Source organism: Dermacentor andersoni, chromosome 11 (genome assembly GCF_023375885.2).
Source record: "Dermacentor andersoni chromosome 11, qqDerAnde1_hic_scaffold, whole genome shotgun sequence".
Lineage (NCBI taxonomy): Eukaryota > Metazoa > Arthropoda > Arachnida > Ixodida > Ixodidae > Dermacentor > Dermacentor andersoni.
Genome location: NC_092824.1, coordinates 102990674 through 103005933, shown reverse-complemented (window position 1 = coordinate 103005933; position 15260 = coordinate 102990674). Strand labels below are relative to the sequence as shown.

General features: G+C 44.5%; 1 protein-coding gene across 4 annotated transcripts in view; it reads right to left on the bottom strand.

The window, feature by feature from the left end:
• LOC126539196 (oxysterol-binding protein-related protein 11-like) overlaps positions 1–13887 on the bottom strand; it is a 29196-nt gene extending 15309 nt beyond the window's left edge. Inside the window, exons 1-11 of one of the 4 annotated variants that reach the window (XM_050185940.3) lie at positions 13734–13887; positions 13264–13295; positions 12958–13063; positions 12836–12883; positions 12006–12087; positions 11822–11931; positions 9400–9630; positions 8676–8717; positions 8281–8361; positions 7941–8014; positions 4261–4349 (exon numbers count right to left, since the gene is read on the bottom strand). In XM_050185940.3, coding sequence (XP_050041897.1) covers positions 4261–4349; positions 7941–8014; positions 8281–8361; positions 8676–8717; positions 9400–9630; positions 11822–11931; positions 12006–12087; positions 12836–12883; positions 12958–13063; positions 13264–13295; positions 13734–13748 — 910 coding nt within the window. In that variant the 5' untranslated portion in view covers positions 13749–13887. Of the gene's footprint in view, positions 1–4260; positions 4350–7940; positions 8015–8280; positions 8362–8675; positions 8718–9399; positions 9631–11821; positions 11932–12005; positions 12106–12835; positions 12884–12957; positions 13064–13263; positions 13296–13418; positions 13699–13733 lie in introns of those variants that run through there. The other 3 variants (XM_050185937.3, XM_050185939.3, XM_050185941.2) reach the window with 3 other exon arrangements.
• Between the last annotated feature and the right edge of the window lie 1373 nt (positions 13888–15260).

Sequence of the window (15260 nt, the reverse complement as noted above, 5' to 3'; positions counted from 1 at the left end):
AGAAGGCACAGGCATTACCTGACTACGTGACGTAAAAACTGTCACATTAGAGCTTCAGGAAACCCTGCGAGTTTGGAGAACATGTTGCTAATGTGTAAACCTGTTGCCCCTGGCACAATATCTCTCAACATTCAATTTGTCCTTCTCTTTTTGCACACAGCTACTGCCAATGCAATTGTTCAGAAACTATCATATAAAAGAGTTTATAGCAAACTTGGAATGTGTGACCTTGAGTGGCATTACAAGATATCTGGCCAAAAGTTAAAGAAATACATATATTGTAGTGCATTTTAACAAAAATAAAGGAATGCACAAGAAAAAAGAATGAAGTAGCTACAGGTTCAAGATAACTGATAAAAAATGAAAGCTAACGTGTAAGTAAACTTAATTTTGTCAGTGCAGTTTGCAAGCTGCGTGTGTCAGGCAAAAAGCATTCAGCGTATATGCATGCTACTTACTGTATCACAGACGGCCCACTTTGACATGCGAGGGGGCCTGTGCCTACGACTACCATGAAGCCAACAGACACGGTGAAATTGAAATGGAAAAAAGCAACTTTTATTGGTCACAGTGGTTCGCTTCTAGACACAACAAAAGCATGGGCCCCGTTACACTTTGGCCATTAGATATGAAGAACCTGCACCTCTCGGTCAATTCGATAAAAACCCTGCTTCGAAAAGAATGTTGAGCAGTTGTGATCTGGTTGGCAATGCGTAATATGAGCACATAACATGCCCGCTTACAAATTAAGAGAAGTAGTGTTCCAAAGATGTGTTCCAAGAGAGAGTGAATATAAGAAGCTTCCTTAAGCTACCCCTGACCATGGCATTATGAATATGAGAGATGCCGTTAAAACTGGAAATGTGGGCTGTGCCATCAGCTACAAGGGCTGCCAATCAATGGTTCTGGCTTGCTCTATGCTGTGCAGTGCGAAACAATGCAGGCTTCGGCAATGTAGCGAAAAGTGCTAGTCAGTGCACTTTATTTCACTGACTATGACTCCCTAACTTGCAAAATATACAAAGGAAATACAGTACATGACAAGTGCAAACTATCAACTGACTTTCTGGAGTTAGTAGCATCAAATTGACCAGTACGCTGTACAGGTGCCTTCGCCAGAAGACAAATTATGGGTAGTAGTGCAATGGTTCTTAAAGCGCGCTATAAAATTCTCAATTTGTTGAGGCAAATCATGAGATGCTCAAGCATCTATTTTTTCTTACTCGCAATTAGGAATGCTTCTCGCATTTCTGTACTGCGCTCCATTGTTTTACAAACAACTCCTGCTGAAAGTGTAGACAAATAAATCCATCTGGTGTGCAAAACCAAGAACAACTAGAAAAAAAGCCTCCAATGTGCTGCCATTTATGAAGGATAACCAGAAACAGTCGCTTTTTGATTTGAGTGGCCGGCAGATCGCCAGTCACTCCCAACTTTGGCCTTGGCCATCGCTGCCGGTGGATCGCCGGCCGCGGAAGCGAATGGGTCAAGTGAACAAGCTGAGGTTGTGGGTTCAGCTTCTACTGGCGGCAAATTCTTTTTTTTTTTTTTTTGTCCACTTTCATTTCCCTTTGCACACTTCAACTAAAGCTACAAATAATTTCTCTCGTACTTTCCTTGGCTTCATTATCTGTTGGCTTCATATAATCGTCAGTAAAAAGAAAAAAATTAACCCCTTGGTTTGTCGCCTTCTTCACATTCAAGCATTTTGCATGATGTGCCCGTTGTGACCCCCCTAATTGCTTGTAACACACCGCAGCAGGCAGGCGAGAACTCGCAGCTTGGCAGCACCTGTGACATGTGGCACTGGCTGCACTTTCAAATATGAGTTTGGTAAGCCCTGGCCTAGCATTATAGCCTGCGTAAAAAGACTACAGTCCAGAAAGTCCGATTAGGCTGGAGAATTCAAGGATTTGAATACTGTGCTAAGACACTAGCCGCTGAAGAGTTGCTGAAAGAAATACTGATCATCTTCTGTGCACCCACGGAAATTTCACAAGCAGACATACTCACTGCAAGCACTCGGCCAAAATAATATATGCAATGGCTGTATCAGGTTAGAACTGGAGTGCTCTTAGCATTTCTTGCAAGTAGTGCATAGTGTCAAAAGGATGTTAAAATGTTGTTCGAGAAATTTGTTGCATCAGTGTACTACAACTATGGAAGAACAGTGGCAGCAATTCTAGCAACACTACCGCCAATGCCGTCGCTTGAAGCAACTCGCAGCAACTACGTGGAGCCTTGTGCAATGAATAACTATTGCTGTGCAAATGGGTACAAATTTCACCGTGTCTGCTAATGTATCACATTTTTATGTAATCACAACAGGGAGCTGATGCAAGTGCAATAAACCCCTCTAGCAATTGGCACTAGCTTTTGCTCAGGGAAATATCCGTAAATCACTCTACCAATAAAACTGCTGGTCTGCTCACACTCGAATTTTGCAAAGAGATGCCATTTGGTGGTGCATCTGGTTTTGACTGGGTGGTTTTCTAATAGTAAATAAATGTGGCGCCATCTGTCAGAAGAAGGACAAACTTGTATCACTGGAATGACATGTGTCGAGTGGTTTACCTCATTCTTCTGGTGAAAGATGCCACTGTTTCCCTGACAAAAAAAAAAAAAAAAAAAATACTACCTGCATTACAACCAGTTATTGGTACTACTCATTGCATTTGCACCAATGGTGTTGTGTTATGCTACAAGTTCACTTATGTGGACTCTTAGCATAACATACCATTAATGCTTTCTGCAGTCACTCTCCTAACCTCACTGCTTCTGAAGCACTAAGACTAATAAAAAAAATATCAAATTTATTACATGGTGAAAGACTGAATGACTGCATTAATTCAGGGGACTTAACTTGATAAGGCAATTTGGCTATGATGTGCGCGCTAGTGGGGGCCTTTGAATTAACTTCAACCAGCTGGGGCTATGTGTACTGAAGATTGTAGTATACGAGCGTTCTTCCATTCCACCTCCATTGGAATGCGACCAATGCGGCCGGGAATTGAACCCAGACTTCAAGTTCAGCAGTAAAATGCCGTAGCCATACAGCCACCGAAGCGAGTTGGAATGACCACAAGATGCGACAAGTAGTGGAAAATGCATGGAGCGTGCTGCGGAGACACTCATAAACCATATGCAAACATTTCTCACAGCAGGTGTGGAAAATTCACACAATGTTATTCTAAAGATTTTGATTATGATGAATGTGGTGAGTATTATAGGTTATGTATTGCCTCACTGTCAAATAATAGTTGAATACTTGTCAAATACTACTACTTAAACTTCAACACCATTATAATGCTGTCATATCTTGGTTAATGCCGGCCTTGTCTACACATTCTAACAATGTGAAGGATTGAATAATTACTATTTTTGGCCGTCGGCATCACCGCAAACAATGCTTACTTTTGGTTTGTTCTAGGTGTAACAGTAATGTGCTGCCCGTATGTGTGACAATAAAAAGGCATTGTGAAGTGCTAAATGGAGCGGTAAGTTGATCTTTGCGTAAAACTTGACTGTAAACAAGCCAGCAGCTTATGTGGAAGAGCTAAGTATGTCACTGAGCAACACAACTGCACGTGAACTAAGACTCCTGCACATATGAGCAAGGTTACTTTTGTGGCAATGTAATAGCAGCTGTGCATACTGAAGAGCACAGCTTCGTCAACAGTTTTACCTTCAGAAGGGTCAGCGCAGCGAACCTGCCTTTCCCACTGCTGACAAAAGCAGGCATGGACATGGCAGAAAAATAATAATGCTTGTAAATACCGCAATACTGGTTAAGCAAGGTGTGGTCACAAGTGACACGAGAATCCAGCTAGCGTGGACTGCCGCACAACAGGACCTTTCACATTTGCCTTGCAACGGTTCCCTGTGCATGCCAACAAACTGACCCCTCGTGAGCCTAACAAAAGTCCTATGTGCATGTTCTGGCTTGGAGAGAAACTCCAGGGGGCTTCCCGCATGAACCATGTGGGCCCCCGGCCATGCCCCTTGTCATGTCCTACAGTGCGTGCCCTGATTTTCCTTCTCTCCAACACGTGGTACTGCCGATGATGCGGTTCCTCCTCCCCAACTGCTTTTGTGGCCCGGGACTGTCCAAATACCCTTTCGAAACACTGTGAACAATTGGAATGACCGTGCCGATGCAACACTGTTGTTCGAGACTTTCTTTGTAAGGGTTTTGTATGAGAGACGTTTCTCCTTGGCAACCTCACAGTAGGCGACACTTCCGTCAGCTTCCGACGTTACCTGGGCCAGACAAGCAGCTGCCCGAAGTGGTTGCTGTGTGGCCCAGCTTACAGGAGGAGCCTTGTTCACTGCTGCTGCCGTCCAGTGCGCTGCAAAAAAGTTGGAAAAAGAGAGAAAGCAAGAGAAAGAAACCAACCTCATGTTCCTGAGTTTATCAAATTGATTCGCACCATTCTGAGATTCTAAATGCTCAATAAGGTCTTAGTCTACAGTAAAATTTTAAGCTCTATACTTCATCTGACACTTGGCAAGCAATGCTACTGAAGCTGTGCAAATAGTGTGGTCACAGAAGACTCACTTCAAATGTTTCACAAAGCAGACATTTCTGATCTGCAGCACTTTCTACCGAATACCTACTTCACGTACTACTACAACTACAAAGTGTGGCCATAAGGTTACGTCAATTTACATATTCTTTGTGTACCATTGTGTTTCCAGTATGCAACACAATATGTTTTGGTCACAAGCGAAAACGATGTGCTATAGCCGCTGGTTGCAGAAATATGTTGCTCTGCTTGTTTGATGGCAAATAGGCTGAGATCTGCGACACCTTACATGTAATAACAAGTCACATTTAATAATAAGTCATGATTTGTATCATAAAAGCGTGATACTTGATATTATGTCAAATCACATGACGTATATCTATATCTTTCTTTCATGTGTGACACATTATTTTTTTTTCAGTCGCAAATGCAAGCAGTGAGAGAATCCGCTTTTGCCTTGGTAGCATTGCCTGCTATGTATGGAACAAAGTGTTGCCTCTAGTGAAACATTAAATGGTTCATCAAAACAGGATACTGGCAATTAGAACCTCACTGTCTAGCAAAGTTGTGGACTATAAGGTGCACAAGCACACTTCCCTTTTCACAATGCTTGGATATATACAGTCGAATTTTGTTAATTCAGCCCTGACGGCACCGACGCAATTGATCGAATTATATGGCGAGTTGAATGGCGAGTTGAATTAAACGAGATGCAAAAAAAAAATGCCAAAACACACCACTGATTCATTTGGCAGTATTTGCACCATCCTGACACGCACCTGAATTAACCCTTTCGCTGTCGGACCTTTCTGGCCGTGACGCACCCCCAGTGTCGGCTTGATTTCAGGGAGCGAGCATAACAGGGAATGAATATAGCAATTTATTTTTTATTATGATTGGTATACAAATAACATAGTCAATGCAATATGCACATTTTAATGTTCTGCAGCTGTTATTAGTAAACATCATCATCATCATCAGCCTGACTATAACATCCGTTCAACATCCGAATCTGACGATGCGGAACTCATCTCTTCGTCGCGTTAGACGCTGTCCGAGTCCAAATCCGAGCTCGGCTCGTATTCTGAATCGTAAGAGCCACCGCTCCAATGAACAGACGAAGGTCTCGAGCTGCTCAGCTATCCGAAAGTAACCGGGCACAGGGAGGATGCGCTTTCAGTCGCCCGCGCAACGGAGATAAATGGGACGTTGTGTGATCAAGAAGAGGGAGATGGAAAAAGGCTAAAACAAAGTTCGAAGGGCTTTACGTTTACTGCTGCAAGTCGGAAGCGAGGGTGCGGCGAGATAGCGAAAGCAGCAATCGAGTCACTCTTTTCGGAGAGGCAACGGCGGCGCGTGCGCCTGAACTTGACGCGCCGTAGCAGACACACCAACAGAAGAAAATAAAAACCTTCAAACCGGCGGAGATGGCAGAACAACCCTTGAACCCATAACCACACGCGCGCGACGCATGATCCAGCAAACGCGGAGCCACCGCGCCACTCGGCAAAAAGAGAGGGGGGCGTGGCAGTCGCACCGTATTCTTCAATACGTGTACTTACACAGGCCGGGGCGAAAATACGAACTTGTAGGAAGAGTCAACAGATGGCATGGCCAAGTCCGGGAGCGCCAGCTTTGCGCTCAGGCGCAAAATTTTGAACGCGCGATAGAGAACGTACCGGTACGTCAGTGACACTGTGGGGGGGAAGCGCGATGACGTACCGGTACGTCAGTGACAGCGAAAGGGTTAAACGCGCCCACTCTTCATGTGTCCAAAGCAGAAAAGTGACATATAGATTACACTACTGCTCCTAAAGCAATTATAAATCTAACTCGCACTCAATTTTTTAACAAGAAAAATGGGCAAGGGTCCAATATGTGTGGCACAATGTAGTCGGATTTATAAAGTCAGCTTCGCCGCACTGTTTTTAATGTCAGCTTCGCCGCAATACGTCCATGTTATGCAGTAAGGTATATAAACGCCGCAAATGCAGTTCTGGTTTTGTATTTGATTGCAACGCGCGGAAATTTTTCGGCCCAATTTTCACGAGAAAGAAAGGTCTGACTTAGAATCTGGCAAATACCGTAATCAGATATTGTGAGCTACGGTCATTACTTGATAATCTTACTAGGGCAGGCAAAAAATAGGCGTTTTCCACAGGAGTTTATGTTTGTTTAACGCATTCGCTATCCCCTAAGCTCCACTGATACAGACACTGCCACAAAAGAGGTCACTGTTGTGGTCACCATGGAGGTCAGGCACATGCATGCTGACTGGTGAAGTTTGAATTATCCTGCAAAGGTCAATTTTGCAATAGACATAACGAAGGTTTGGGCCCATAAATATGCATGGCCGCAGGCCAGCCTTAACCTTTGGTCAAGATCGAACTAACGGAAGTCTACTGTACCGGGTCATCTATTTCAGGGAAACAGACTTACTTTAAACATCTCCTATTGTAGGCATCACCATTCTTTTGCATCAGCTGGATTACTTAAAAGGGAAGATACTACTTAGAAGACAAATTGCATGAGTTGTGTTAGCTAACTAAATCAACTTCACAAACTAAATTTGTCATTAATCACTTTACAGAACATGTTCCAATTGCAGAAGTGAAGCTCATAAGAGATCAAGTAACTTCCACTTAGCAGAAATCTTAGCAGTTTCGAGAAATATGCCCTCAAATACGTGGCAAAGTGCATTGATGTTCCAGTTAACACTAACCAGCGCTCCATTTTCTGCAGTGCTCATAATCGATGAGCCAGAGACTTCAGAGCAAGCTGCTGATAAGATGCTTCAGATCGGAGAGTGGAGTGAGAGGGTATTCTGTAAGTGCCCACCTAGTGGACCGTCTATTTCTGCCACCACTGATTGACTGGAGCTACATAGGCGAGATGGAGGCAGGCTAGCGGTGCCTGCCTCCTTCTCAGTAGTACCGCAGGCCGGTCAATCAGCATTTCAGCAGCAGCTAAAATGGACAGTCCAATAGGCAGACTTTACAAAGTACCCCGCTCCTGTGAAAATAAAACCCTACAGGACAGCTCAACAGCACTTTAAGGCACCCTTCAAAGCTCACCACATGTCACCTCGTCAGACTACAGCGAGCCCACATGGTGTGGACTGTGCACTTTTGACTGAGGCTACACAACAAATAGCCACAGGATATTGCTAGATAGTAATCTATTAATCTTGTTGTGCAGAACAATGCAAGGAACAAAGAAAAAAAAACAAAATGCGTGGGTGCCACACTGAATGCCACAGCCACTGAGCCACTACAATTGTGTGCATGGCGCATCATAGCCGTAGTTACTTTTGTGCCATAACACCCTACATAACTAACTAACTAATCTCTACAATGGGTACAATGAGTAAAAAAAAAGAAACTAACAAGATGGGTGATTGAAAAAATTGCTCACCTGTCAATGCAATGTGATGGCTCCAACCATTCGACCGTGGAATTGCTGGGCAAGCCAGCGGGATTGCAGTGTGCCTGTTGACAGAACAAACCAGTCAGTCAACTGTGCAGTGTGCTGAAGACAGAGTCATAGTGACTGGACCTAGAGCGAGCAGTACTATTGACAGGAATGCCACAAGCACCTCCTTCATGTCTGGGAGGTTTGTGTTACGTCCCCGCTGTCAATTCAGTCACGTGCATTCAGCAGGCTACGGGCATCAAGCTCAGGCAAGAGATGGAAAGGGATGCGGTAATAGTACCACGTTCACTTGTCTAACATTAGCTTGTGTACCAATGCGTACCTTGCTTTCTTGTAGGATGCTGAGGCACTGCTCCAGACACATGACTGTGGCACACGATGTTGCTTTCAGCAACAACATGTCCTGGGAAAATGAACAAACAGTGCAATGTTTCATCAATCAGTTGACCAATGGGCTTTACCGCCCCAAAACAGCACAGTGGCCTCGAGAGGCTTCATAGCGAATGGCGCTAGATTACTCCTGACACTCCCCCCGGAATTCTTTAATGTGCATCCAAAGCACAATACTCACGCATTTTTGCATCTGTCCCCATCAAAATGTCGTCACCGGAAGTGGGAATCAAACCCACGACCTCATGCTCAAAGTGTATTGCATTTTGCTCTGCTGCGTCTCAGAGAATGCTACAGAAGTGGCAAATCTGCAGCATGAACACTCACCCGATCGTAATACTTAAAACCAGGCCCATGGCTTGGAAGGCTCTGCAATGGCAGTGAAGAGAGGAAACCAAGGAAAAACATAGTTACAGCTAGAAGTCTGCTGCTGAACTAAGATATAGCTACCAAAATAATCCTATAACTCAAGCTGATACAATCGAGCCTCACTACAATGAATTTACAACCAACACAAAGATGCTATCGTTATATCTGGTATGATTTGAGATCGGCTTGTTGACTGGCTGCGAGCAAGCCACACCAAGCCGCTGGCCAAAACATACAAGGGCACCCAGAATGTGCCATTTTAAGTTGCTTTGCTCTTGCAGTCTGACGATCCTGCTACCAGAATGTATATTGTTACGAAGCACTGCCAGAGAAAAAGCTGAAGACAGTACAGAATACAACAACGCTCATTGTTTTCGTGCAGACTGTCTTTCATCATGCATGCCATGCATACCACTGCATGTGCTGTAAATAGCCTGCAAATATATTTTGAACCTCTCTTCTCCCCATAATATTTTCATCTGCTGGCGAACAAATATTTACTTCATTGTAACCGATAGAGTCTCAAATATTGCATTCTTTGTTTCTTTGGCACTAGAATTTGAAATAAAGCATGGGAAATGAAATGTTATGTTTACTTTGTTATGCTCTATAATTTGTTATGTAAAGGTTCATCTGTACAACATTCTCAGTTCAGCAACATTTAAAGACGCCTCCCACGAACCTCAATGGACTGAGCCAGGTTGTGGTAGAGCTTCCCAGCACGTGCCAGTATCTCCCGAACTGAGGAGAAGGCCTCGGCAGGCGTAGCGCTCGCTTCGGTGTGTCCGCCCATCCCAGTCGTGTACCACACCGTCTGCGAGTTGGACCCCTGACCTGACCCGCTTCCCTTGTCCTGAGGTACCACGCCTTCGTGGGGGCCGCGGATTTCCCGCGGTAGTAGTGGAGGGTTTTTCTGAAAATAATGAACACACCATCGTCGTCACCATCAGCCCATTTTTGACCACTGCAGTGCGACGGCCTCTCTCAGTGATCTCCAATTACTTCTGTCTTGTGCCAGCTGACCCCATCTTATGCCTGCGAATTTCCTAATTTCATATCGCCGTCCAACTCTCAGAGGCCCTTGACTGTGCTTTCCTTCTCTTGGCAGCCATTCTGTAACTCTAACAGAACACCCCTTAATTATCTTACATATTACATGGCTTGCCAAGCTCCATTTCTTTTTCTTAATGTAAACTAGAATATTGGCTATCCCTGCATAGTCTCTGATCCACACCGCTGTCTTCCTATCTCTTAAGCTTACACCTAACATTCTCTTTCCATCGCTCATTGCATGATCCTTAACTTCTCAAGCTTCTTCAATAACTTCCAAGTTTCTGGTCCCTATGTTAGTACTAGTAGGATGCAATGCTTATACACTTCTATTCAAGTATAGTGGTATGCTGCCGGTCATAACATGGTAATGCCTGCCGTAAGCACTCCAACCCATTCCTATTCTTCTGTGAATTCTGCAACTACACATTGAAAGATATTTAAAGGCACATATGTGAGATGAAATGCATGTTTCAGGGTAGTGTCATCTGCTACAATGATTGGGGAATAGAAGCAAGACGTGGCAGGAGTGTGCATTCCATGCAACATGCGGCCGGGGACTTGGTGAAGAATCCGACTGGCGATCGGGTGGCTGATGCGCTTGTTCTCCATTTCCTAAAGGCCTTGTCTGCCCCTAAGACGGAGTCTACTCTGCATGCAGTGCGCAAAGACAAACGCAAGAAACCAGTGTGGGACAAATGAATGTGTTACTTTAGCTGTGCTACTTCCATCACTCAGGTTGCCGATTCCGACCACATCCACCGAGTATTACGGAACATGGCTGCTTACATGATGGCTATGACATGAGCGACCAGTGACTCAAGTGAGGAGTGTAATCACTCACTATATTTTAATAAAGATTTTTCCATCTCTCACAGGCCTATTACAGACATTTTTTCTTTCTGTTTTGTCAGCTGCAATTGTAGTACAAATAATAAATGCAAGGGCTGCTTCTTGTATCAATTCGTTTTAATTTTCCATGCTGTTTGACCTTCGTCATTGGCTCGGATGCCGTCATACCACCATTATCACCGAGAGTGGCCAGTCAGCAACAATGGATAACAGGAAGAATGGAAATTAAAATGGATCATTAAGTAAGGTAGCCTCAGGGCCCAGGTTTTGTAACATGTCGTTTCATTCTTTATTTTCATATTTATTTCACCAAGCGCCCAATCACAGCAAATAACAACGGTACAGTGGCCTTCGCCCAGTGATGAACGAAAATAATGGAAAACAAACAGAATCATTAAACAATAGCCCCAAGCCTCTTTTCCATTTCAAATCAGTATTAGAACTGTGCTCAAGTTAGTGTCAGCATTTCAAAGTAATATTTAACTTTTCCAAAACTTTACTGCTGATCTGCAATAGGTTTATAGCTAGAACCGGCCCAGAAACAGCAGAATGTTATAAGAACTGCCTTGATTTGTTGCTCTAATATAAGGGAAGCAGTCTTTACCCACTGTGTTCAGGAACCCTACTAGGCACGCAATGAGAGACGCTTTCAAAGCAGTATCACAGCCCATTTTAACAACCCCATGCTGGTGTTATGAATTAAATTACTCTTAATGCAAAAAGAGCACTCAAAGGCTCTCATCCACCAAATACAGCAAATTGATCACAGAGCATATATTTCACAGAAAAGACACATAAAATATCAGCAAGCTGCTGTGTGTTGCTGGCGTCTTTCTGTACGACTGATTGACGACAAGGGAGATTAGTTCCTACTCGAGGCCTTGATAATCTGCTGTAAGAGAAGAGTTGAATTGTATGAAGGCATGGACAATTTTTTCAGCTGTAAACTTTAGGAATAAAATTACTTTTGCAATAATTTGCATGACTACGCTTGGACAAATTAGTGTCGACGCGCAACAGCATGCGCAGCACTGCGCTATGGAAACTGTCGCCCGTACATGCTGAGACATCTGGTGTCAGTCAAATGAAATCTTGCAGAAATTATTGTACCCATGAGAGTGATCGGCTGAGCATATTTCCCCAGAACAGGCTATTGTCATTTTTTCGAGCCTCTACCTATTCTCTGCGTTATCAACACTTACTTGAGCTATTGTTTTTGTGTGGTCTTCAGCGACCTTGCGTAGCCTGTTGATCCAGAATTGTCTCTCCTTCGCGTCTTGGCCTGGAAAACGGGAACGTCCGCAGGACACCACTGTGTAGCAACAACCATCATGCACCAACTTTACGGACTAAAGCTGCACGGAAATCGCTCTATAAAGTGCCTACCTCTTAATTTGTACAATTCTCCGCAGGCTGCGCTGACGGTGAACATCTGGCCATCTTCATCGCTCGGCGAAATAACTGCCCCCTGCACATGGTAGCACTACTGCATGAGGGAAGAGGCACTTCAACTTTTTTGACAAACAAAATGAGGCAGCGACATTTGCAGCCAAGCAGAGTTACAAGAGTACCTATCATGTTCATCAGCCTATCATATATGTGAACTGCAGGATGAAGCCTCCCAGCTACCTCCAAGCCTCCCAGCTACCTCCAATTGAACTTGTCTCACGTCAGCCGACTTCCATCTTATGTCTAGAAATTTCCCAACCTCTCCCCACGCCATCCAATTCTTCACTGCCCTTGGCACCCATTCTATTACTCTAGCAGACTACAGGTTATCTGCTCCATGCATATAGTATATTAAAGTATCACTACTGTATCAGCTACACCCATTTACCCTTTAACATTATGTGCCTAACTCATAAATACACATATTTATAACTCATGTCTGCTTTTTTTCTCCCTGTTTTTGTTAATTTGCCACTGCTGCTTGGGACTACCAAGGCCTGCAGCACTCTGTAAATAAACGAATTAAAATAATCGAATATTGCCTTTTAACCAATACTGCACCTCCTTCAAGTAATATCAGCGTTACACATACCGCGTATTTCGTTCCATCGCACGTTGTGGAATCGTTTGTGATGCGAGTGCATGCGTGTTTTTTTTTTTTTTTTTTAGGAATTCCAGTAACCTGGCAGTCATGACTTGGCAGTGCATGCCACCATAGTTACGCAGTACATGAGCGCAAAATGATGAGTGGTTGTTTGCGAACTTACTGCAAGATGAACAGCACCGCGGGGCTTGCCTTTCTTTACTTCGTCTAACTGAAAAAGCACAGAGCCAGCAACACTCGTGAACAACTCACAGAAACAACGGGAAGTGCGTCAGATGAGCGTACCATGTAGTATTCCAACATTCCTATGTCCGGGTTCAGCACAAACCACCTGTACTGCCAGCCCTTGACAACGTTTGTGTACTTGTACAGCTGACCCTCTAAAGGTTGCCTGCGAACGGGAAATAAACCGACTGTAAGCACACGGCATGCGTGAGCGAGAGATGAACTTAGGTCGATGCGACATTTCGACGCGCAATCAGTCATCTGACTCACAACGCCAAAACGAAAGCTCAGATTTGGAGGTGTCGAAATGTTTCGTTACGCAAATGTGAAAGCAAAGATCGGCCGCACGGTGTTGAGGCCACTTACCTCATCTTGTTTTCTTCGTCAGCGTCAAGTTCCTGCGGGATCAGACACCGAAGAGCGATTATAGGAACAACTCACAACTGTATGTATGTAGTACATACACTGCGCTCGAACAACTGATACGCAAACGAATGAACAAGTGACGCGAACACCGATACCAAGATGTCAGCAAGGAGACGGGAGCTTAGCGCCTTGATAGTGTCAACAACGGCCATTCTTAGTTGTGTTTGTCTCTCAGCAAAGTTTTCAAGGAAGAAACAATCGCCGTGGAGTCGGGGCGTATGCACAAGTTGCGCACAGTTTCTCCGAGCTCGGGACTCCTTTTCTCTCCACTGTTCGCCTCAGCACTCCGTCTCTCACACACCGTGTTTACCTCAAGTATGATCATAACTGCCCCCGAGATGACGAACTTTCTCTTCTTTGACTAACGGCACGACAACATCGACAACTTACGGAAAATGTAAACCACCTACCTCGTCGTCCGCCATTGCGCTCGATCATAAAATTGACAAAACTAGTGGGACATGCGAGAGCCCCAGCCAAATCACTCTTTTTCTGCGGAAAGTCGTTTCTACATGCCGGGGGTTTGAACACTAAATACGACTTTAGCGCTACCTTGTAACTAACAATATAACTAAATTAGCACCGTTCTAGTTAGCTTGCATGTTTGTGTTTGCAAAAATCCCACAAGGTAGCGCAACGCAAGATTTTTTTAAAAAGCGTATTTTGCATTGGCTTGAGCACGGGCTTGACTGCGCACACTTCTAACCGTGGCGCAGTTTCGTTTCTCGTTTCGTTTGTAGGGCCGCGATCAGAGATCGTTCGAAACGCACGTTCAGTTTGCGTTCAGGATGGTTATTTCATAAAGCGAGAAAGTGCTTGCTATGGATCATGCAAAGCAGTATGTAGTATTTTATAGCCAACGTTGCTTCTACTGCGCATCGTGTATAAAACCACTGCTAGTACAAGTTGCGTTGATAGTGAATTCGCTCAAGTGATCCGTGGTCCCGAGAGGCTGGAACTGGTCCGGAACTTTAGTCTGTCTGTACACAACACGTACAAACACGCTTGCGCTTTCGTTGTGCACTTCATAATGCATATTTACTTGAAGAGCGGAAATTATATATAAGAGCGCACACACTGACATGATTTTGCAAAAAAATTGACCTTATGCCCTCACGTTGCCTAAACTTTAATTAACAAACTGACGGTGAATGTTCTGTAGTCTTCGACCCTCGTGAATCTTGTCCTAATTTCACTTGACAAAAATGGAATAACTGTCGAAGAATAAAAACTCCGCATTATTTTCTTCCTCTGTGATTGCATAATGATCTCAGACTTGTTAAATCTGGTATTCATTAATAGGCCGCATACGCAGCGGTCACTTCACATGCATGATCTTAAGGTCTTAATTCAAGACGCAACATATCGTTTTTAATGTATCTGTACATTCTGCATAATAGCGGACCCCCTGCCAAGACTCCCACACACGACGAATGTCCCCGCGTACGTGTGTTTCCTGAGGCAACTTCTAGGACGGCGGGGAATTACACGAGATAAAGTGCGTGTCATCACTATACCAGTTCCGTAAAGGCTGGGCTAGATTGACTCATATATGTGTTCGAACGGCCAGACCACGGCGAAAGAATGTGCCACAGGAGGAACGCCTCTTCCGTTTTCTTCGGCGCCGCGTGTGATGCGCATAATCTACTAGTGGCTCTGTCGTCTGCTGCTGTTCTCGAAGCACCGCCTACGCTACGGTAGTAAAACACAGCGCGGGGATCAATGAACTGTGTGCGTCCTAGGAGCTCGAGCATCCGCGAGCCACTTGACCGAAACAGTCTCTCCGGTCGCACCGATATAAAATCCGGCCGCCAGATGCGCGTTACATATTTTGGGCGTCCTTTTAATGGGCGCTTTCGATGTAGTTCAGCCGGTGAAGACGGGACGGCGTCGTCGAAAGCGAACGCCAAGAGAGAGTTCACTCCTCGCCCAAATTA